Here is a 22,107-nt window from a genome sequence, read left to right on the forward strand (position 1 = left end):
ACTGAGACGGAAGTTGCATAATATACCCATACATGTTATGTATTAACATAAAATATGTAATGTGATGTCTGAAGCAAGACATTTTTTATGTGTTTCTTAACACAAAGGGACTGGTGTTGCACACTGCACAAGAAGTATCATTTATTACACTCTCCCTCTAATTCCATTTTATAATCATCATTAATCTTTGAACGTCTCTGAGAACTGAACACATTCGTAAACAACGGCTTCGAAGTGAAAATATGCAATAAATGACGATTTGGTCAATGATCCTTCTTCATAGACGCATAACTAGTGAGGCCAGACAGGTAGATGAGTTAATTATGCTTTCTAGAGCACCGTAATATGGCAGGTCCATTACACAGGCGCTGAACAAAACGCACAAACATCAAACATTCGTCACACGCCCACTGAGGTGAGACACAAAGGTAATGCCGCTTGTGGCGAGTGAAAGGCCGGGTTGTGAGTGAGATTTTGAATGGCGTCAGCAGTGACTCAGCGGCTCGAGAGCGCGGCGTGGCAAGGGCCGTTCCACAAGCACGTGGGCCGGCAACGGCAAAGGTTGCGGTGGCCGAACATCGCTGTTGTCGCCGCTGCACACATTTTACCGCGCGTAGCGGACCTCGGACCACGTCTGGACTTGTTGTCAGACAGAAGTTGCCCAAGTACCAGGTCGGCGGGCAAAGTTTTGGACTCGGCGCTTTGCGGGACCTGCGACCGACGTGGTCAAGCAACTCAGCTTCTCAGCATCGCTCGCAACTGAGCGTAGGCGTTGTTCGAGCCGGCGTTGAGACGCCCCGCCCAGCTGACAGTGCGGTCGTCAACTCTGGGGACTAAAATAAGCAATTAACCCTAGTCTTGACGGCTTCAATGGGCAGCGCTTTCACACAGCTGTTGATTCGCTGCAGCCGAAAGAAGCACCTGCTGACCTTCATGCGGGCTGAATGAGAACTTGGAGGCCAGTATCACGCCAAGGTCACGGACTGACAGCGGTGGTGTGATAGACGCGCCGGTGAGCATGAGCGGGGCCGTGCTCAGTTGCTGTTGAGGATGAGCAGTGGGGCGCGACATTTCAGAAATTTTCCTGACGAACAGTTCTGAAGTTGGCATTTGATTAAACTCACCCACCCCAGGGAACAACATCTTGCAGATTTAAGTTACCGGCCCAGGGAGAGGACTCCACTGTCCCCAACTTACGTCACGCTGAATGCAAATTATTCACCATAATTACCCCCCCCCCCTTCTTTTGGAGAGTGTATTTTTCCATGAGTGGCATTGTTTCATCAATACAGCACTTGTTCTTTGTTCAATTCGCCGCCATACACACCATATTAACCTATGCACTACCTTGACGTGTACCACTTAGCACACTGCAGTTAAAGTTCAGTCTTACATTTTACAAAAAAGGCATGCACACTGCACTTGCTTGCCCTCGTCTTTAATATCGTGACTTTCTCTCAGCAGGGTCCTGCCAAGTTTTCAGAGTAGGGGGCAATGACTGCTAGATGTGTAATACCAATTTGGGTAATTTATGGGTCATTTTTCAAACTTGGCAAATGTGGACTAGGATACCAGGCTACCATGCAAAACAATAGCCGATTCTTGTGAACGACGCCAGGGGATCTTTAATGTCCACTCGTGAAACGGACGGCGTGTCGCACGGTATTTTTTGTAGAATGCACCCACAGGATTAATCGTGTAAGAATATAAGATTGGTCCGCACCAGAGACGGATTTCTTTAGAGCCTCGTCTCACTAACAGTGTTAGACCAGAGGACGCCAAAAGGCGAACAGCACAAAGACAATGCCGCTATCAGGACATTGAGAGCTCGGGGCGAGCAGCTCCATCGTGGCGGCCGCTGGAATCGAACCGTGAACCTCTGCAACGTGTGGCGAGCGGCGTGTTACTGGTGCTCAGGTCACCGTCCAAAGAATGCCATAACAACATAATTTCTCCCCAACAGCCTATAAAGTGGTTGGTGTTGTACGTAATTCATTGCTTGTTGTTCCCCGTAGCGATCCACTGAGGAGCTACCCGGATGTTGTGCCTCAACCCATCATTGGGCCGTCCATCCGGTTCTGCGGGCAGCCGGCGCGGTGGACTGGTGGGGAGCCCATCCATGAGGTGACGGGTGTCACAAGAAACAAATCGCAGGTTTCCTCGAAATATTTTGTGCCAAAATTGCAAACGTAATGAAGAGCAGCAATACCAACGGTTCATCACATCGCCTTCCAAAGGCATGGCAGGCACAGTATTTCCGTCTTTCTGAGAAGACAAGAAGTAGAACTCGATAACCTGGTATGACGTGCAGAACATAATAATTATCGGGGGGAAGAGTATTCCACAAGCGTGGTGATACAAAGCAGAACAACACTGCACACCTTGCCCAGGTCAAATTTACACAAAGCATGCCCCAATCTCGTCAGATCTTAGATGCTAACCAGGGTTCAGGGCTGGTTGGTATGTGGACGGGTGACCTCCAGGGCTTGTCAGGTGTGGCAAGTGTGGGCCTGCGAGGTGTGGCCAGGTGATTGCGTGTGTTTGTCACATGACAGTCAAACTCATGTTAAAAAAAAGTTTTATTGAGGCACTGTGCCGGCCCGATACATCGCATTGTGATGCACGTACAGTATACACCGTCAACGTGAGCCAAACTGGTTATGAAAAGCAGGGGAAAAAAATAATTTCAAACTCATTAATTCTCATTGCTGGAATTTTGCCAAATTAAGCATAAAAGTGAATTTAATGTTGTGTTTATTTATGCAGTCATTGCGGCCTGATCTGAGACTATCTACTTGGCAACACAGTTTAATCACAGGCGACTGCGTGGATTTGAACCCACGATCCCAGCGGTACCAGCTGGGGGACACCATTTTAATTTGAAATACAAAGGTGACTCTAGGACAGCGAGAGCTGCTCTTCACAGCCACGGGCACCCATGCCAACCTGCCCACTTACGGACTGTGGGTGCTGCCACTGCCGCTGCTGCGGTTGCCGCTTGCGTGCAGGATGAGCTGGGAATCGCGGCGCGCATCACGTTTGAGGCCCTGGCCGGAGAGAGAGCCACCTCCTACCTGGAGGTGGTCAATGATGGCACCACCGCCATTTACTACGAGTGGGAGCGCCTGGCACAGTCCGGGAGCTTCCCCAACGGCCACGCCAGGGCCCACGTGCAGCGCTTCTACTTTGACGTGACCGGTGGTATGTGTGTGCGTGTGTGTCCTCCTCCGTGTGACTCCCACTCAAGGCCAACAACGGTGGCGATTATCTGAACCAGTCCTAGGTCGACCCAGTCTCCAAGTGAGTAGCTAGTGTAATGTGTAAAATATCGCCACTCGGGAGACAAAGGCGACCAGCCATGTGCGGTGCTGGCCGCACAAACCCATCGTGCGCCGTGCCGGCACTTCAGCCTTCATAAGAGTTCATGATCGGCACATCCCCAACAACCTGAAATGGTGTACGGTGATCTGCGTGTGCGTACGTGTGAGCGAGCGTGAGTGAGCGTGTGTGTGTTGACAGTGGGATGCACAGGTGGTTCATCTGCCAGTTATTTAATTTAGTTAACCTATAACACCTGGGTTTGTCCAGTGACCTCCTGCCAGTGAGCCATTGACACTTCACGTGGCCTCAAAGTGCACCTTTGCCTGGACACGTGCGTTGTGGTTCAGGGAGTGGTGGCGTATTGGTAAGCATACTGCGTTATGAACCTGGTGACCTGAGCTTGATTCCTAATCAGAACTCGTTCTGGATTTGAGCTAAGCCTTAAAATACACGGTAAATAAGTAAGTACTGTACCTTACACGGTAAGTACCCTACACGATAAGTACCTTACACGATAAGAATCTTACACGGTATGTAAACATCAGCACTGGGGAGACAACAGATGAGGGATGACAAATCCAAACTTGTAGCTATTTTCAAAACGTAATTTATAACACATCCAGATTGTGTTTCTGAATTATGTTTTGTAAGGAATCCAAGACCTGTTTTTTTTGTTTAATAACAGCATGCAATATCGTTCCACGCGTGCGGAGCACGGTACATGCGGTTCGCATTCCATCGGCCCCAGAGGGGCGATCGTGCCTTTTCCCTTGCCGGCTTCGCGTCTCGCCGTGGCGGTGCGCGCAGGGGTCGCTCTCCCCGGGGCCACGCTGCTCGTGCCCTTCACCTTCAAGTCGCCGTCGGCCGGGATCTTCGGCGAGCGCTGGCGGCTGCGCGCGCGCCCGCTGCTGCTGAGCGGCGCCGCCCTGCAGCTGACGCTGCGCGGGGTGGCGCTGCACGAGGACCGCACGGCAGCGCGCAGGGACAGCATCGAGGTGAGCCGAGCTCCGCGCGCTAATCGGAGCAGAGCCGAGCTCCGATCGGCGCGGGTTGGCTACGTACGGCGGTGCGGAAGTAGTTCGGCGTGCGGCGCGCACGTACGGGGGCTGTGGAGGAGCCGCGTTGAGCCGGGACAGCCCAAAGTGAACCAGAACGTGCCAATACGCGAACGCAGGCCGGGAATTATTGGTGATTGCTATCATTAGTAGTATCGCCTGTGACCAGTTGACTTGGAATGTGTCTGCTCAAATCTCGGAAGCTAAGCAAGATTGGGGCGGGATCGTGCTTTGTAAAGGCGACTGCTATGTACAGACAGCTTGTCAGAGACCTTCAGGGGCTATGTAGTGGGCAGCAGAGGTCAGTCCAGCAAAATCCATTGCCCTACTGTATTTCTGTGCTGTGACACTTATGCTGTCTTTACCAAACCGCACCGACCAGCGTGGTGAAGTACGGTCAAATAGCCCCCACGAACTGCACAGTACGGGGAGGCTCTTATCCAGCAGTAGATTGGCTAAACATCCGTACAGTGAGGGAAAAAAGTATTTGATCCCCTGCTGATTTTGTACGTTTGCCCACTGACAAAGAAATGATCAGTCTATAATTTTAATGGTAGGTTTATTTGAACAGTGAGAGACAGAATAACAACAAAAAAATCCAGAAAAACGCATGTCAAAAATGTTATAAATTAATTTGCATTTTAATGAGGGAAATAAGTATTTGACCCCTCTGCAAAACATGACTTAGTACTTGGTGGCAAAACTCTTGTTAGCAATCACAGAGGTCAGACATTTCTTGTAGTTGGCCACCAGGTTTGCACACATCTCAGGAGGGATTTTGTCCCACTCCTCTTTGCAGATCTTCTCCAAGTCATTAAGGTTTCGAGGCTGACGTTTGGCAACTCGAACCTTCAGCTCCCTCCACAGATTTTCTATGGGATTAAGGTCTGGAGGCTGGCTAGGCCACTCCAGGACCTCAATGTACTTCGTCTTGAGCCACCCCTTTGTTGCCATGGCCGTGTGTTTTGGGTCATTGTCATGCTGGAATACCCATCCACGACCCATTTTCAATGCCCTGGCTGAGGGAAGGAGGTTCTCACCCAAGATTTGATGGTACATGGCCCCATCCATCGTCCCTTTGATGCGGTGAAGTTGTCCTGTCCCCTTAGCAGAAAAACACCCCCAAAGCATAATGTTTCCACCTCCATGTTTGACGGTGGGGATGGTGTTCTTGGGGTCATAGGCAGCATTCCTCCTCCTCCAAACATGGCGAGTTGAGTTGATGCCAAAGAGCTCCATTTTGGTCTCATCTGACCACAACACTTTCACCCAGTTGTCCTCTGAATCATTCAGATGTTCATTGGCAAACTTCAGACGTGCATTTATGTGCTTTCTTGAGCAGGGGGACCTTGCGGGCACTGCAGGATTTCAGTCCTTCACGGTGTAGTGTGTTACCAATTGTTTTCTTGGTGGTGACTATGGTCCCAGCTGCCTTCAGATCATTGACAAGATCCTCCCGTGTAGTTCTGAGCTTATTCCTCACCGTTCTCATGATTGACAGTTCTTTTGTGTTTCTTCCATTTGCGAATTATCGCACCAACTGTTGTCACCTTCTCACCAAGCTGCTTGGCAATGGTCTTGTAGCCCATTCCAGCCTTGTGTAGGTCTACAATCTTATCTCTGACATCATTGGAGAGCTCTTTGGTCTTGGCCATGGTGGAGAGTTTGGAATCTGATTGCTTCTGTGGACAGGCGCCTTTTATACAGGTAACAAGCTGAGATTAGGAGCTCGTTACCTGTATAAAATACACCTGGGAGCCATAAATCTTTGATTGAGAGGGGGTCAAATACTTATTTCCCTCATTAAAAAGAAAATCAATTTATAACATTTCTGACATGCGTTTTTCTGGATTTTGTTGTTGTTATTCTGTCTCTCACTGTTCAAATAAACCTACCATTAAAATTATAGACTGATCATTTCCTTGTCAGTGGGCAAACGTACAACGCAATCGACGTTATTATTTTTGTTATCATTTTTTTTCGAGTAAGTATTAATGTCGCACCACACCAATTACTCCTAGATATAAAAATCCCTAGGCCTGTGTGGCCTTTCCTCCCGACCACTGCGTGACACCTGCGGCCCCACAGAGAGCCAACCTGCAGAGGCCTTTATGCGAGAAGAATGTCTGCAGGGGAGTCCATCCTGCCTTCTGATGAATCAATGAAGAGCATCAATGTGTCTTCTCATGCGAGGGTCCCGTTAACTACATTGGATGGAAATCGGTTGTTGCCGCTGTTAAACGCGTCTGGCATTTTGTTCACATCGCACGGCAAGTATGTCGGGTAAAAATAATGACGAGAATAATTGTACAGACCTCTGTCAATCCACCGCTGGATGAAGGCCCTCCCAACACACCGTGCCAATCACAGGGCCCTTTTGGCCACACGTCACCACGCTGCTCCGGGGCGGGTTGGCAAAGGGGGGCCTGAGACTCGTTCATTATCACCCACCCATTGATATATACTCATCGTGGTCAGGAATCAAACTCAGGTCACCGGTGTCCATAGCACAGGCAGCTAACCACGGTGCCAGTGGTCCCCTAATGGGTACGTTTCTGCACGTGTTTAAAAAAGGCGGTCTCTATTACAATTAGTTTCCCATTTTCCTTTGGCAGGGGCACCAATCTCCATATAAAATATTGCATTGCATTGATGCCCATCACTCGGTGCAATCTCAGCAGCTGGTGCGCAGTTTACTGACCCCAGAGTGTGTAGTGTAGCGTTCATGCAAGCGTTTGTGCCTATGTTTTATCTTGAATAAGTGGGGTTAACTTCCTGCATGTGAACGCTCATGCGTCATAGACCCGTGAGTGCACCCACGTGAATCACCGAGAGGCCGCTGGTCCAGTAGCCCCTGCGTGCGCGCACGCCGTACTTTTGTGCCTGAGAGCTGAGTGCCTCTGGGCCGAATGCTCGATGGAGCCGTTTAGCGATGCTCGCAAGCCGCGGGTTACCGCATTAAATCGCTTTTGCCGAGCTGAGCTTGCGTGCGATTGGTCCGCACGTGCCCGCGACACGCGGACGCAATTTCGTTACGGCAAGTGGTGATTGCTCAATCATGGTACGAATGTGATGGGGCCTTATTGCATTATTGTGCATTAATTATGCGTCTATCTCTATAATCGGCCTTTAATGCAGTTTTAGCGCTGTGCTGATAGCGTTTTCCGCACCATACTGAATCCAATTTCCACGGTACGGGCTGCGACGGTGCCACAGCTGCCGAGACCACGTCAGCACAGCGCTTCCCGTGCAGCGTGTATTCCGCAAAGGTCATGCACTCCAGTGCTGAATTATAAAAACGCCTTCTCTGGCACTGGCTTCAGATACCTGCGCTCCATATAACAGACACAATGCCTTCTAAAGCCAGCCATGCGCAGGGATTTAGGAAGTGTTTTTTTTAATGAAAGCTATTTTGGAAAAAAAGTTGACTCGCCCCTTCTTTGTCCACGTCTGCCGATATTTGGAGACGATTGAGGCAAGCCCAGAAATTGTGGGGTGGCAGTGGAATTGAGGGCCACACAAACGTGACAGGGTGTGAAGAAACACAGTCGGCAGTATGGGGCAAGAGTGAGTGTTTGACTCAGAGATGTAAGGGATTTATGCTGGGCGTGCTTTTCTTATATGAGCGACATAAAGCTCGTGCTGCTGTGGATGTCAGCTTATGCGAATGGCACCGTTTAGTCTCGTTCGGTATGTTCCTTGGAAAATTTGCATGAGCAGATTGATCTTTGAACCAGAGGAGTCGCTGCTGGCGAGCACAGGTGACGGGTGAAATATACTGAAATCTTGCCATGAATCAGTGAAATGCATGTTTTAATAAATTACATACATAGTCTTTGTTTCTTTCGGTAAAGTCACGTAGGTATAAAATAAATAAATCACGACGTTTCGGGCGCAACACAAGCGTCCGTCATCAGCTGGGAAAGATTTATTTTATTTTATACTTACGTGACTTTACCGAAAGAACCAAAGAGTATGGATTCCTGCAGTCACGAAAGCTTCAAGTCAAAATTAAATTCACATCCAAAAATGATAGAGCGCAAGGTTTCTAGAAACGAGCAGATCACGTGGTGGTTTGACGCGCCCAAAGGCGTCAGTCTCGTATGCGCTCCGTAGTGGTGACCTTACGCTCTCTCTCTCTCTCGCTGGGTCTGGCTTTGAGAGCTTTGTCTGTATAGGCTGTGTTTGAATGCAAGCTGATAAATGTTTAAGGGGGGCCCAAGCCCTGGTTAGTCCTAGCCGCCCGCCACCTACGGGATCGAGCCACATGTTGATAAGTCCTGGTCAATCTCACTCGCTTGTCTGGCGTGATAGTGCTCTCCCCATTGAGGCGGTGTTTCTCTTGCACGATCAATATCTCGATTCCTGCAGGTGTTGCGTGACGCGGTGAGGCATCGCCAGGACGCGCTGTCTGCTGTAAAGGTGACATCACAGATCACACGGCATTTTTGGGCAGAAAATAAATTGTGTGCTGTGTGTTCTGTCCCATCTTCAGAATTTGAAAAATGACCCGCAATATGATGAAAAGCTCATCGTGATTTTGATGGAATTGGTTAAACATCCCAATGCGGGACCTCTTTGAAATTAGTATTGAGACTTAGTGATACTTTTTTGGGGTCATTCGGATGAGGTGATCGATCATCTTTGCCATCTCCGGTTATTGATTCTGCAGTCACATTCCTTCATTCTCTTTCTGTCTCTCTTGCCACCCTTGCCAGGTTCATCTGGTTTCATCTTGTTGTTGTTTTATAGATGTCCTTAGCAAACCCTCCTCCAGGCAGTCTTGTGCCTGGTCATCTGTGTATTGGCTTCCATTTGTATGACAATTTTGACGAGTCCATTCTCACCATGTGTCCCACCCATTTAATAATTTCTTCCTGATAACGTCAAGGGTTTTTTTGTTCGGTTTCTAACTAATGCATCGGTACGTTTGTCTATGTAAGTGGTTCAAAGTGGCTTTAGACACCAGTTATTCTCACATACATCTCTCCGATGCTCAAGGGCCATCATTATTCAGCTTTATGAATCCCTGCCACGTGTTGTACAACGAGGACTCCTACCTTCATTTTAACTTTCATTTTCATTTTATCATCATGCTGTAAAAAAAAAAAAACTTATCTCAAAATCGAATCTCACTTCCATCTTTATTGTCTGTTCCGCCGACGAGATAAATTAACCTGGGCACATTCCCTACGTGCCTTGCTTCCGTCATCTGTATTTGTTGTTCTGGACCAATTCTGCATGCTGCTCTCACGATTATTGTCTCAGCCTTTTCCATTGTTATTCCCCAGTCCACTCTCCTCTCCTAACGCAGCGGTGCATTCCACAAGCTAAAACATTATTTCAGCTATCGGTACCGTCTCGTCGGCATATTCCGTACATTGTGCATTTACGTCATTGATAGAAATGCCTGATTGCATTTTTCTCTATCGGCCTCCGTATGTAATCTAATACAATGTTAAATAAAGTTGCCGATAGGATTCCAGCCTTGTCTAAAGCCTGTCAGTGTCACGGGTTTTAAAAGGACATTATCATTGCAGCCATTGATATGCAATTGAATTTAGATGTTATACGAATCCAAATTACATTGCAAAATTGCATTGTATTGATTAAGCACTCACATCACCATAGCAAGAAATATATTTCATCACATTGGACTTCAATTTTTGAAATGAATACGTTTTAAAATAAATGTGTAGAAATTAGGTTAAACGGAGGAATGTTTGTACGTGCGTCAGTATGTACTAAAGGTTGCGAGCAGCAATAGCTCTATTATATACGAGAAGCGCAAGTGCACACGAATTCTTACCATTGCTGATGTTGAGTTTTAAAATGAAGTCCTTGTGCAACATCAGCAAATGGAATTACATCCGCTGGAAATGAAAGCCGGCCATTGAAAATGCTTCCTCGGCATTCTTTTCCATTCAACATGGTGGGTATTTAAAATGATGAACGCTATTCCGCGTGGCTTTATTCATTTTCGATATAAAACCAAATTGCTTGACACATTCTCATCCTTGAAAGTGCTTCTGAAAGCAGCAAGCTTAATTAAGATAGTAAGCCGAGAAAGAGCTTAAAAATGCAACATCTCTCTCTCTCTCAACGGATGCTCTTTGAAATGATTCGCAAGAGGAGCCATGTGATGGGCCACGATGGTTCATTGACATTCGAACTGCGGTGCAGTACGATCCTCGGCCACGGCTGAAACCCTCTTGCCTCTCCCTCTCACCCCCGAGTGTTTTTATGCCGAAAGGTCAGCACCGTTGTTTACAAATGCCTTTTCTTGTTCTTTATTTGCTTTGGCTCAGAGCAATTATTTATATATATAAAGAAAAAACGAGGACAAGAACAAATTGCAGCTTTTAGGCTGCCGAGTGGCTCAGTGAGCTGCGCCTCCTCTGGTGCCGTGTGGTTAATATTCCCGGCGACCTTCAGGGTCTTCAGTTCGATTCCTCCACGAAAAAACCCTCCAAAAACGTCACAATATAAAAGGGAGAAGCGATTTCAATTATTTCTGCTCGAGCGACCCCTTTAAAGCAACCTGCATCTGGAGAATTTGATGGCCTGGAACCCTGTGAGACTAGCAACAGTTTCATCTGGAAGTGTCCTGGTAAATTGAGGCATTGCCATCTTTATATATTACACGTGGAAAACCTTAGCCAGTCACGACGCAGCTTTGAACGTTGGGAATAGGACGCCTTATTATCGTCTGGTCTGACAATTGGTGAAGCTTGGTTGAGCGACGGTTACTGAGCAGTGGCACATGGCGCACGTGACTGTGTCTGGCTGAGCATTAATGGATATCGATGGTCCACTCTGTGGAAGCTCAGGTTTATATTGGAAATAACGCATGTTGTCTCAGTGAGCTTCCTTCCCGGTTGTCTTTATGATGATAATGACGATGATTATGAGTAGGATGATCATCGATCATCACGGTTGGCTACGTATGGTGCGAAAGAAGTTCAACATACATACATACACGTTGACTTTAGAAACGCATGGACATATTAAATACGCAAACCACCGTATATGTACACCGCAGCACCTCTGTATATTGCAGAGTAGCCCTCTGCATTAAAAAAAATCCTTTGGAAAATGACGAAAGCGACAATAAAGCTCAGCCTTTCAAATAAACTGCATCGTGAAGCCCAATAAACAGGACAGGTACAGCCCTAAAATGTTTTGCTCGCACCACTGCTGGACTTACCCACACTTTACCCCACCATCGGCGAACTGTGGTAGAGTATAGCCATTTATACTGCTGGGTTGACAGACGTGGGGTGATTTAAAGAAAACAAATTCCACACCGAGAGGTCAAATCAAATCGGCGACCTATGGATTGCACATCCATTGTGCAACTCTTACACCACGGAGGCTCAACAGGCAGAATAGATTGCTCGTTTCGACGTTCTCAATTTTCTGTTTCTTCATGCATTCATCCGTGTGCCGGGCAGAGATGTTAACTCCCTCGCCTGGTATGCAGGAGGTTGTGTGTTCGATCCCGACCCTGACGTCTGCTGTATATTTGAAGTCTGCATGTCTCTCTCCGTGGTTGCGTGGACGTTTATCCGGGTTCTCCAGTGTTTCCCTCCACATGTAGAATCAATGCACGTTTAGAGTATTTGGCTGCTATAAATGTCCACGTGATAATCCACTTTGTTGGGCTATCATTTGTGGCCGGGTCGTTTCTGAAAGAGAGCTATATAGCTCAGTGGGCCTCACCTGGTAAAATAAAAAAAAGAGTTCTTAATAGGCGCTCGCTCACAACACCTGGCCCGGAGTCCGTCGACGCCGGACGTGAGTGGCCGCGTTGCCGTGTGTCTGCGCGTGCGTCTCAGAGAGGCCTGCGGCGCCGCGAGGCGGAGGCGGCGGCTCGCAGCCTCCTGCAGGAGGTGCTGGACGGGGTCCGCACGCCCCCCCGGGCCCCCTCGCCCACTGGCGCTCGCCTCGCCGACGGCGACCGCTTCAGCCTCAGCAACCCGCAGGTGGTGTTGGACCGTGTGCGCCTCTCTCCCAGCTGCTCCCAGCTGGCACGAGGGGGAGGGAAGCGATAGGAGAATGAACGAGGAACGGAGAGGGAAGAGGAGGAGAAATATTGGAGTTGGTGTAAGAGGAGCTGAAAGTGGAGCAGGAAGAAGTGGAGCATGAGATGGAGGAGGAACAGGGGTAGGAGGAGAAGGCTGATAACGCAGCAAGTTCTCAGAGGATGCAGGAGTTATATGAATTATATTTAATGGTGACAATAATTATTGTTATAATGTGATGATATTGGAAATGATACTGAAAATAGTAATCATGGTGGTCATAGTGATGAGAGCAATGACGATCATGATGTTTTTGGTTAGTAAGAAAAGGATGGTGATTACAATTTTAGCCATGATGATGGTTTAATGTCTTTGATGATGGCAATGAGAGCATTGACGATGTTGTTAAACATTCGCAGTTGGAAAATATGGTTGCGTTTAAAACTGGAGTGCCATATTCCATGAATGATGGTGAAGCTATCAACTATTTAAATAAATAAAAACATTTACCAGGTAAGGCCCACTGAGCTATGTAGCTCTTTTTCAGAAGCGACCTGGTCACAAACAATAGACCAATGATGTGGCTTATCATGTGGAAATTTATAGCAGCCAAATCTTTAAAACCGGAGTACCTGGAAAAAAATTCACGCGACCATGGGGAGAACATGCAAACTCCAAATATATTGAACCTATGACCTCCTGTATACCAGGCAAGGTACTTAACATCTGGCCACCACAACGAGATGTTTGAGCCTTCCCTGCTGTGCACGAGCGTGTGCGCCCGTCACTCCGCACTCGATCCTTGCCGTGTGTTGGGTGTCCGCACGCAGCTTCACTACCACTTTGAGGTGGTGGAGAGCCTCAAGCAGCTGTATGCGGAGCACGCTGCCCCCGCGGGAGACGGCAGGATGGGCCGTGGCATCACACCACAGTGGGACTTCTGCCTGAGATCCTGCAGAGCGGTACGTGCTGGAAGAGATAGAGAAACTTACGCGTGTCTGCGTGTCTGCGTGTGTGTTTGGGAGGGGGAGGGGAGCGGTAGCAAAGTGGTTAGCGCTGCTGCGCTACGAAACCATTCGGACCGAATTCATTTCCCGCTCGTGGCCAACACCGGTGACGATTATCTGAACCGGTTCTGGGCCTCCCCTAAGCCGACTCAGCCTCCTATGAGTACCTGGTGTGGTGTGTAAACATCGCCACTCAGGAGACAAAGGCAGCCGGACATGGTTCTAGCCACCCACCCCCTCGTGTGCCGTGCGTCTCTTCATCGGTGCTACTCGCTAACAACACTTGCCCTAACAGTCTGTTAAAATATGATTGGTTCTTTCGGTAAAGTCACGTAGAAGGGAAACAATAAAGTAATAAAAATATAAAACAATTAAATTGTATTTTTATTATTTTATTGTTTCCCTTCTACGTGACTTTACCGAAAAAAACAAGAATATTAATCCCTGCAGTCACGAAAGCTTTAAATCAAAGTCTGTTAAAAGTTATACGGGGGGGTTTTGTCTTTGTGTGAAGGTCATTGCATGAGTAACGTGACTGGCTGGCAGATGCATGTGGACCGTTAATGGTAAAGCCGTTATCCAGAGCTTAGGTGGGACACATCGCCAGACGCGATGATGGACCGGTGGCCGAGACTATCAAGGGGATGGCAGCCAGTGAAGTAAACACGCCTGAGAGGCCGTCCACCGTGGACGTAGAGTGATGAGATGAGCTTTTGTCTCGTATCCAGATGGATTGTTGCATCGCAGGATCAGCCCGATGGCAACGGCTTGGGGAAGCCTTCATCCAGCAGAGGATAGATCGTCGCTGACGATGATTAATCCAGCAGTGAGTTTATAATGGTTGATAGGTGATGATGACGATTTTAATGGTCAGGCATATAATGATGCATTGATTCATATATTGAAATTGTTACTTAAGCTGCAGTGCATTGTTTGTGTGATTTTACTATTCGTGAGTCACGAAAATCCTTTGCTAAATTTACATTTAAATTAATCATGACGGTTCCCTATTCACTGAGGGTGGTGAGTTGTTACGTGCCTCCCAATGATTCATACATACGTTGTGAATATATATAAATATATGCCAGCTATTGCTATGTTTTAGCCACTGTAAAGTGTCTCTCCCTGAACAAATGAACAACAGAGCACTGCTCATCTCTGATGGCAGTGTTGACCCTCAAGTGGAAATTGCAGATGACCATGTCAGGGACAAGTTTGTCTGTATGATGACCTCTTGTTAACTTCTGACAAAGCGGTACTCGTTTAATAAACACTTGAGATATGATGGACTGTGTTCACGCTCAACTGGAATTTGAACTCACGCAGAGCAGGAATTCTGCCCACAGCGCCACCTAGTGCCAGTGAGGTGGTGCTACACACTCGGCTGGATTGCCAGGGTTAAACAGTGGTTCATAATCGAGGGTTTTGTATCGCATACATTTACGCGATCTAACCCAGAAACCTCTATTATGGATGATATTGGTCGCGAAAGCCTACGTGTTAAATTTAACAGTGGTTGTTCTAGGGAGGGTCTGGCCCCTGCCACGAGAATGTGGAACTTCCACCACTGTGTCAGCAGGGCCCTCGTTGAAGATGAGCACTGCCCCATGCTTGTTAGACCAGGGAGACCCCTTGACCTTTGGGCTGATTTCAGCTGTGCACTATTTTTGATACAGAGCAAATAACTAAACCGTGGGATTCGGAGCCGCGTGCGGTGGCTCATTGAGGACTTCTGCTTCGTGACAGTTAACTGTTAAGGACCACCACAGTTCCGTATTCACTACGTGCATTGCGGACTTTAACTATTGAGCGTTGTTTTTTTTTGTACCGATTTAGTTTTAAAAAAATGGCTCTTGTTGGGCTAAACAGTATGCACGGTGTACACTGTAAGGCACCACGGCGTCTCACTTCAATTAAATCTTTACACGAGTGCCAATTATTGATAACACTGCTTATAAACCTCGACGAAGGACGACCGCAAGGCACATTCGCGAGCGTGGTCGTGAAGTGCGCACCGGGAACAAAGTGTCTCTCTCGGGTGCAACCGGTTCATCCCGGAGCCTGCGGAGTGACCGATCACGTTCGCTGGCTCCGAGCGTTTCCCTGCGCCGTGTGCCATTCCTGCCCTCGTGTGGAGTAGCGCGTTATCGTAACACGCCAAGCACCGCCACTGGGCTACAACATTACCACGGCGAATTTTACCGGGTAAGGCTCCAGAAGCGACCTGGCTATCGCAAATGATAGCCCAACGCAGTGGCTTGTCATTTACAGCAGCCAGATACTCTTAAACGCGTGGTGTTGATTTTAAATGTTTCTAAGTGCGGAGGGGAAAACCAGAGGATCCGGAGAAACATCCACATGACAACGGGGAGAACACGCAAACTCCAAATATACAGGTGTCAGGGTTGAACCCGTGACCTCCTGTATACCGGGCGAGGTAGTTAACATCTCACCACTGCGGCACCCTCATTGATTGGGACAGCACCGCCGATTTATCGGCGGGAGCATTCAGTCGCATCGCGCTGCATTCCTGCGGCTCTTCTCGGCCAGTCTTGAGAATCATCCCAGGCATCCGGCACAACGTATCGATGGATATGCCTCGGTACAGCAGAAGTGACACATCATCATCGCGTCCATTATGTTACAGATTTGTAACTGTGGGGCCACATTAGTCGGCTGTCTTTGTATCTGTGGTCTGGGTGAGCACAGGGGAGCCATGCATTGGGACAGAGTGCAGGTCAAACGCACTGCTCACCGCACCTGTTGTTATGAATTAACTTCCATCTTGTCTGTGTTTAAAAATAGCTGTGAGCCCTTTGGGACAGCGGCTCTGTTATGCGAAAGGCGAGAACACTTACGGTACGTATACAACGTGCCCCATTAAATGGCACGACTAATAATTGACAGCACTGCTGGATGAAGGCCATCCCTCAAGCATGCCAATCATAGGGGTTGCTTCACCATACCTCAGCAGTCTGGGTCATAGTGGATTGGTGAGGGTGGGGCCTGGGACTCGTTCAGATATCACTTGCCATGAATGTTAATTGTGGCCGGGAATTGAACTCAGGCCGCCGAGTTCACAGCGCAGTGTTTTAGCCACTGCACCGTCACCCCCCACACCCGTTAGCCTTACCCGCAATTGTACGTTACCACATAATGACTGTGCATGACACAGCAACAGTTTTGTGTCACGACTCTAGACTCAACATATCGTAAATATATCATCTAAAATCCCGTGTCCCTAACCGACGGTGGCCGTGACACCGCACCGCAGGTGCTGCTGTCGATCGCCGATGCAGACACGAGGGAGGCGGCTCTGGCCGAGTTTAACAGACAAGCTGTGCAGCTCTCGGCCGCTCCGCTGACTCCACACTACAGGCACATGTACAGCATCGGGTAGGAGACACACTGGTCAAGTTGCGGCGTCTCCCTGCTCAAACGAGCAGCGGCCTGGCGCTCGTCTCACCCTGTATGCGTGTTGAACTTATTTTGCACCGTACGTAGCCAACCGTGCTAATCGGAGGTGCTTTGGTGTCCCGGTGCCAGCAGTGGACATTCCACATTCCGATGGCGGAGGCCAGACACTCCTTAGGACGGCCACCGTTGGTTATCCCACAAAGTGATGCTCAATCGGCCACTCGTGGGGCAAACGCCGTCCCGGACTGGAACTCCGCAAATAACAAAATCTAACTCAAGACATTCGTCAGTATACTGCCTTAAAAATAAAAAAGTCAATAGGCGACGTTTCGGGCATTGTCCCTTCATTACGCCACATATGCCTCCCTAGGCAATGTTATGTGTTGATTTTTTTTGTTAAATAGTGAGGTGTGTTCCTGACCAAAAGTTCTATCTGGTTCGATTCAAAGCAAAATGGCAACTAAGGAGTATTCCATTATGTAACTTGTCAAGCTGTGTGGTTAAGAACCATTCTACAAATTAAGAATTGACTCTTTGCATAAATACCACCATGTTCTCATATCAACGAATATTTGTTCTCTGGGATATGTTCCCCTCTACTTATTTATACCCCTGGGGAGGGATAAAGGGCTAGTTCGGCTCTCCCTTTGTTAAGACGAAGTTAGGATCAAACCGAATATATACAATAATTAAACAATACTGAAAGCCAACTGAGCAAGTAATGTACAAAAAGTTTGGAAAGTGGTCTTAAAATTGAGATCCATGGAGATTCACTTATATGCAAAGAAATATTTATTTGTTACGAAAAACTAAGGCTGTTCCCGAATTTTAGTTTATTTGGGGGAACGAATATTAATTTCTGTAGGAACCAACATTTAAGGGGGAACGTATACCCTGTTGGACCGGCAGGTATCAGCTGCTGTCGCAGACGGTGGACGCGATGGTGGGGACCTCCATGCTGCTGCGCCACTCCATGTCGCTCCCGGAGAGGGAGGGGGTTTTCTCCCCGGACGACAACACCGGTTGGTTGGACGGACGTTCGGGTGGATGGACGGGTGGACGGACGGGTGGCTGGTCGGACGGTCGGGTGGATGCACGGCCGGCTGGTGGGCCGGTCGGTCGGTTAGCATTGTGTCCAGAATTGAAACTATAAATGGGTGCCATGACAGAAAGATATCTGAAAATAAAGGCAAGTGCAAAAATAAGTAGGAAGAGTGCCCTCACATTCCCCAAATGTTAACGCTTTACAGAGTTTTGTCAATCCGCCGCTGGATGAAGGCCTCGCCATCCCACGCCATTCGTGGGGGCTGTTTTTCCACGCCTCACCCATTGAGGTCAAACCAAGTGAGGTCTAATTTACTTCCCCTGTGGTTAACCTGAATGCACGAGATGCGGCAAGCTCCGTGTACATGATGCGTGCCTCCTCGTCCGCAAGGTAAAAAAGGAGAGGTCCGAGTGGGCAAAGGGGAAGATCAGAAGAGCCATGCTGGCAGAGAAGAGAAGAAGTCGACGGCCGGGAGGGACGACAGAAGAATGGTGAGAGAACCCAGGCTGGACTCGTTTTTCCGAAAGAGCATCCGAGTAAAAGATTGAAATGAAAGCAAGCGTCTAGTTACCCCCACTACATGCCCGTCACGTGTGCAGCAGACTCATGACGACGCTCACTTCTCCATCCTCATATATGCACAAAAAAAAACCTAGTTTGTCAGCCACTGTACTCCAGCAGTGTTTGTTGCAAAGTGTTGAATGAGAGCTCATTGTAATAGGAAGGAACCAGGGACCTATGGTATTGCTAATAAGATGTGTATGATCTCTGAGCTTTGGCCTAGGTAAAAAGAAACATACTCTGACCGACAACAGATTACGCGATTATACCAGCATCACTTGAGGATAGAAATGACCTGATGATGCCGAGTTAAACCTCAGCATGTTTCACATCATGTAATGCAAATTAATTAAGCGTGGTTATATATGTTTAACTTATTACACACCGTACGTAGCCAACCGCGCTGATCGTAGGTGCGGGGAATTTAGAACAAAGCGGCCGTGCAAGACAGCTTGGGATGCATCCGCTGCCACTCCTGAGCCTCGCCTTGGCTTGGCTGATTGGCAGTGCGCACGGCTGTGTGTTGGTATGCGAAGGACCGGCCAGGCAGCAAGAAAGTGAAAATCAAAGAGGACAAAAAATCCAGCAGGGCCCCCGGTGCAGCCAGAGACGGCAAGGAAGCCCCGTCTCTCGCCGATGGCGCGGCGGTGTCACCCACGTCCACCCTCGTCGACCGCGCCACCCAGAACAAGTACGAGCTGCAGCTCTACATGCAGGTGGGTGTCGGGGAGGACCCTTGCTGCGCAGCGTTGCGAGAACCTTGCCGTGCCAACCGAGTTGCCAACCGTACACGATTGGCATGTACGGTTCGCAATTCAGATGGGTCTCTTCCGCCCTGTTCTTGACCCTTCTTGACTCGCGTACGTGTGGCGGACCCGTTTTGTCAATCCGCTGCTGGACGACGGCCGCCCCAGCTCTCGCGGACCGTGAAGGACATTTGAACATACTTCACCACGCTGGTCAGTGCGGGTTGCTGAAGGTGGGATGGGGAGTGCAGAACAACGGATTTTGCTGCATTGCCCCCAACTGCCCACTGCACCTGTTAAACCCGGCTTTGGCGCACGGTAAGTCACCCCGCCAAGAACTATCCACGCTCGACCCCGTTTAGCTGCTTCGCTTCCTGGATCCGACAGGCTCAGGCACATTGTGGGAGATTTTGACTCATTTAAATACCTTGTCTGATTTGAGTCTCGTGTTATTTACATTATCCCCAAACACTTACACGCTATGATCTGTGATGTTGAAGTACAACATTTCCACGTATCATCTCTGTCCGATGATTGTTTCATTCCAATGGTGGTCGCCCCCTACATGTACACACCTTGGCACTAAGCCTCGCTGGGCCATGCCGTGTTACGAGGGCGCTTGTATATAGCAGGCAGTGCATGCATCATCACCAAGTCAATGTTTGCAGCGCGCATTATGCGTTGAATCGTGTGCGTGGTCATTGGTTAATTCGCGATTTTGTTCAGTGCCTCTTCACTCGCGCATCATCGCAGGCCTCCACCTCGTGGACATCCTCTCTGAAATATGGCGCTGGACAAATAAATGTGCCGATTATTATAATTATTGTCATTAACGTTCCAATTTTGGGCGAGTGGAGCGAACAAAACTGCACAAGCGAGACTAGATAAAGTGAAACGGTACAAACTAGACGGTAGGCACGAGACAAGAGCCTACTGATTTCTTTCATCGAATCGCCACTCTCTAAAGTGTGAGAATTCCCGAAGTCTCTGGGAAGGTTGAAACATCCCATGCCCGAAAACTTTCGTGTGTGAGAGAAGCCACTCAAGTGAACCGACAAGAGTAACGAACACGAAACTAATATGAATTTTAATGGTAACTATTATTATAAAACAGAAAAGATGGCTCTTGGGCAGGATTGAGCACTCGGGTTTGGCGGCGTCTGTCCATTCTGGTCGATCAATTTTATTTTCTAATCCAGTGCGACCACACAGTTTCATCTGGTGCTCCAGTTCTCTTTCCACCTCCGCATGCCACATCAAGCGTAGAATATGTGGCTATGTAGCGTCACAGTTTTTCGCCTGCTTGAATATCTCCTAACATTTTTTTTTCTTTTGAACAGTAAAACCCGTTCGTGTGCATTTTATCACACGAAAGTTTATAGAAAGCTGCTGCCAGAGGTAGGCTTGGTTGTGTTTATGGGACTAAAATGTGTTTTCATATCTTGATAGGACGGCACGCAACTGTGCCTTCAAATCATGGCCACTGTCACCGGCATGTCATCGTACCTTGTGGACATACATGAAGAGATTAACAAGTGATATATGACGGGCTTGACGTAAATCGGGAAAAGCATCTTCGTAAACCTGTTGAGTGTAATGTGAGCAACTTGACACGCTAAGACGCGGAATGTGAAATATGCGAATGTTGAAATTGAACTATTGTAATAGAAATGAAAATAGGAACAAAAACCGAATAAACGAAGCAGTTACTTGGGTGTCCATGGGGCTCTGGTACATTACATGTCATGTGACGGTCTGAGAACACGAAGCCACCTGGTTGCTTGCAGAAGTGGGTTTCCCCGTTCGTCTTTGACCAAATGAGTAACAACCAAATCGCCCGATCTCAGCAGATCTCAGAAGCTAAGAAGCTGGGGTGAGCACTCGGGTGGGTGATCACCGGGGCTTGTCAGGTGTTGTAGGTGTGGGGTTGCAAGGTGGCCAGCAGGTGGCAGTACAGAATGGCACCGCTTCATAGGCGTTGGTTTTCTCTGGGTCCTCTCCTTTCCTCCAATATGCCGAACATTTATAAGTAACGGTATTGAACACCCCCCCCCCTCAAAGCAAGGTGCTCCTGAACAAAGAGCCTTGAGACTAATTGAGGCGTTCCTGGGTATTTCAATCATTGACTTTCACGCCGTCTTTTACGTCTGCAGAGCCTTTTAACACAAACCATAATTTCATTTTTTTGGATAAAATCGTAATTTTCATCCTGACAGAACGGCCACGACCCACCGCTTCAGATCAGGTTGTTCGGCTCCGTTATATCACGCCGGTCAACCAAGTTGAGCGCAGCCGGTTCAATTAACCCCCATGATCGACACGGTGTGGAGAGGCCCTCATTCAGCAGTGGGCTGTTTAATTATTGAATCAGTCGGTGCCTGGTCAGTTGTGGCCGTCTGTCCTAAACCTTGATTATTTGGCTTTGCTGCTGCAGAGCACAGAAAGATACATTCGCCCAGTGGCTGTTCACTCCGACTCCACTGTCTCTGTCTGGAATCCATCACTCTTGTTATCCTCACTCAGCTCCTCGACCGTTCCGCTACCTGCTCAGGACATGCTGTGCCTCTTCTTCTTCACCTACGACTGACACTTCAAATACTTTCTTCCACTGCAATATAGCTCTCTCCTCGTCACAAACCGTTCCTTTCTATCCTTTCATTCAACTTTTGTTTTCCCATTGTGTCCATCACTTTGGTATATTGTTCTGTGTAGATGTCGCACTTACACAGCGTGTGAATTAAAACTGTAAATGGAGCTCGGTATTGGGAGGCAATCATCCTCTGTGCGCTTGACATTGGAACAAATATTCACCGATTCACTCCAGTCACGTGTTCACCAGTGGTCAGTCGCCTCCGTATTACTCGTCTATCGCTATCACCGTGGTTACTGTTCCCGTGATCTTCGCTCGTTGATTCATCCACCCACGTTGAG

General features: G+C 48.3%; 1 protein-coding gene across 3 annotated transcripts in view; it reads left to right on the plus strand.

The window, feature by feature from the left end:
- Positions 1–22,107, plus strand: part of MYCBPAP (MYCBP associated protein) — a 90,534-nt gene that overhangs the window by 65,417 nt on the left and 3,010 nt on the right. For 2 of the 3 annotated variants that reach the window (XM_032967042.2, XM_032967041.2), the window contains exons 11-19: positions 2,016–2,124; positions 3,009–3,201; positions 4,129–4,316; positions 12,215–12,361; positions 13,231–13,362; positions 16,682–16,803; positions 17,734–17,846; positions 18,260–18,360; positions 18,967–19,146. In XM_032967042.2, coding sequence (XP_032822933.2) covers positions 2,016–2,124; positions 3,009–3,201; positions 4,129–4,316; positions 12,215–12,361; positions 13,231–13,362; positions 16,682–16,803; positions 17,734–17,846; positions 18,260–18,360; positions 18,967–19,146 — 1,285 coding nt within the window. The remainder of the gene's footprint in view (positions 1–2,015; positions 2,125–3,008; positions 3,202–4,128; positions 4,317–12,214; positions 12,362–13,230; positions 13,363–16,681; positions 16,804–17,733; positions 17,847–18,259; positions 18,361–18,966; positions 19,147–22,107) is intronic. The other variant, XM_032967043.2, reaches the window with a different exon arrangement.

This window comes from Petromyzon marinus, chromosome 37 (genome assembly GCF_048934315.1).
Source record: "Petromyzon marinus isolate PM22_M1 ecotype Great Lakes invasive population chromosome 37, UKy_Petmar_22M1.pri1.0, whole genome shotgun sequence".
NCBI classification, from domain to species: domain Eukaryota; kingdom Metazoa; phylum Chordata; class Hyperoartia; order Petromyzontiformes; family Petromyzontidae; genus Petromyzon; species Petromyzon marinus.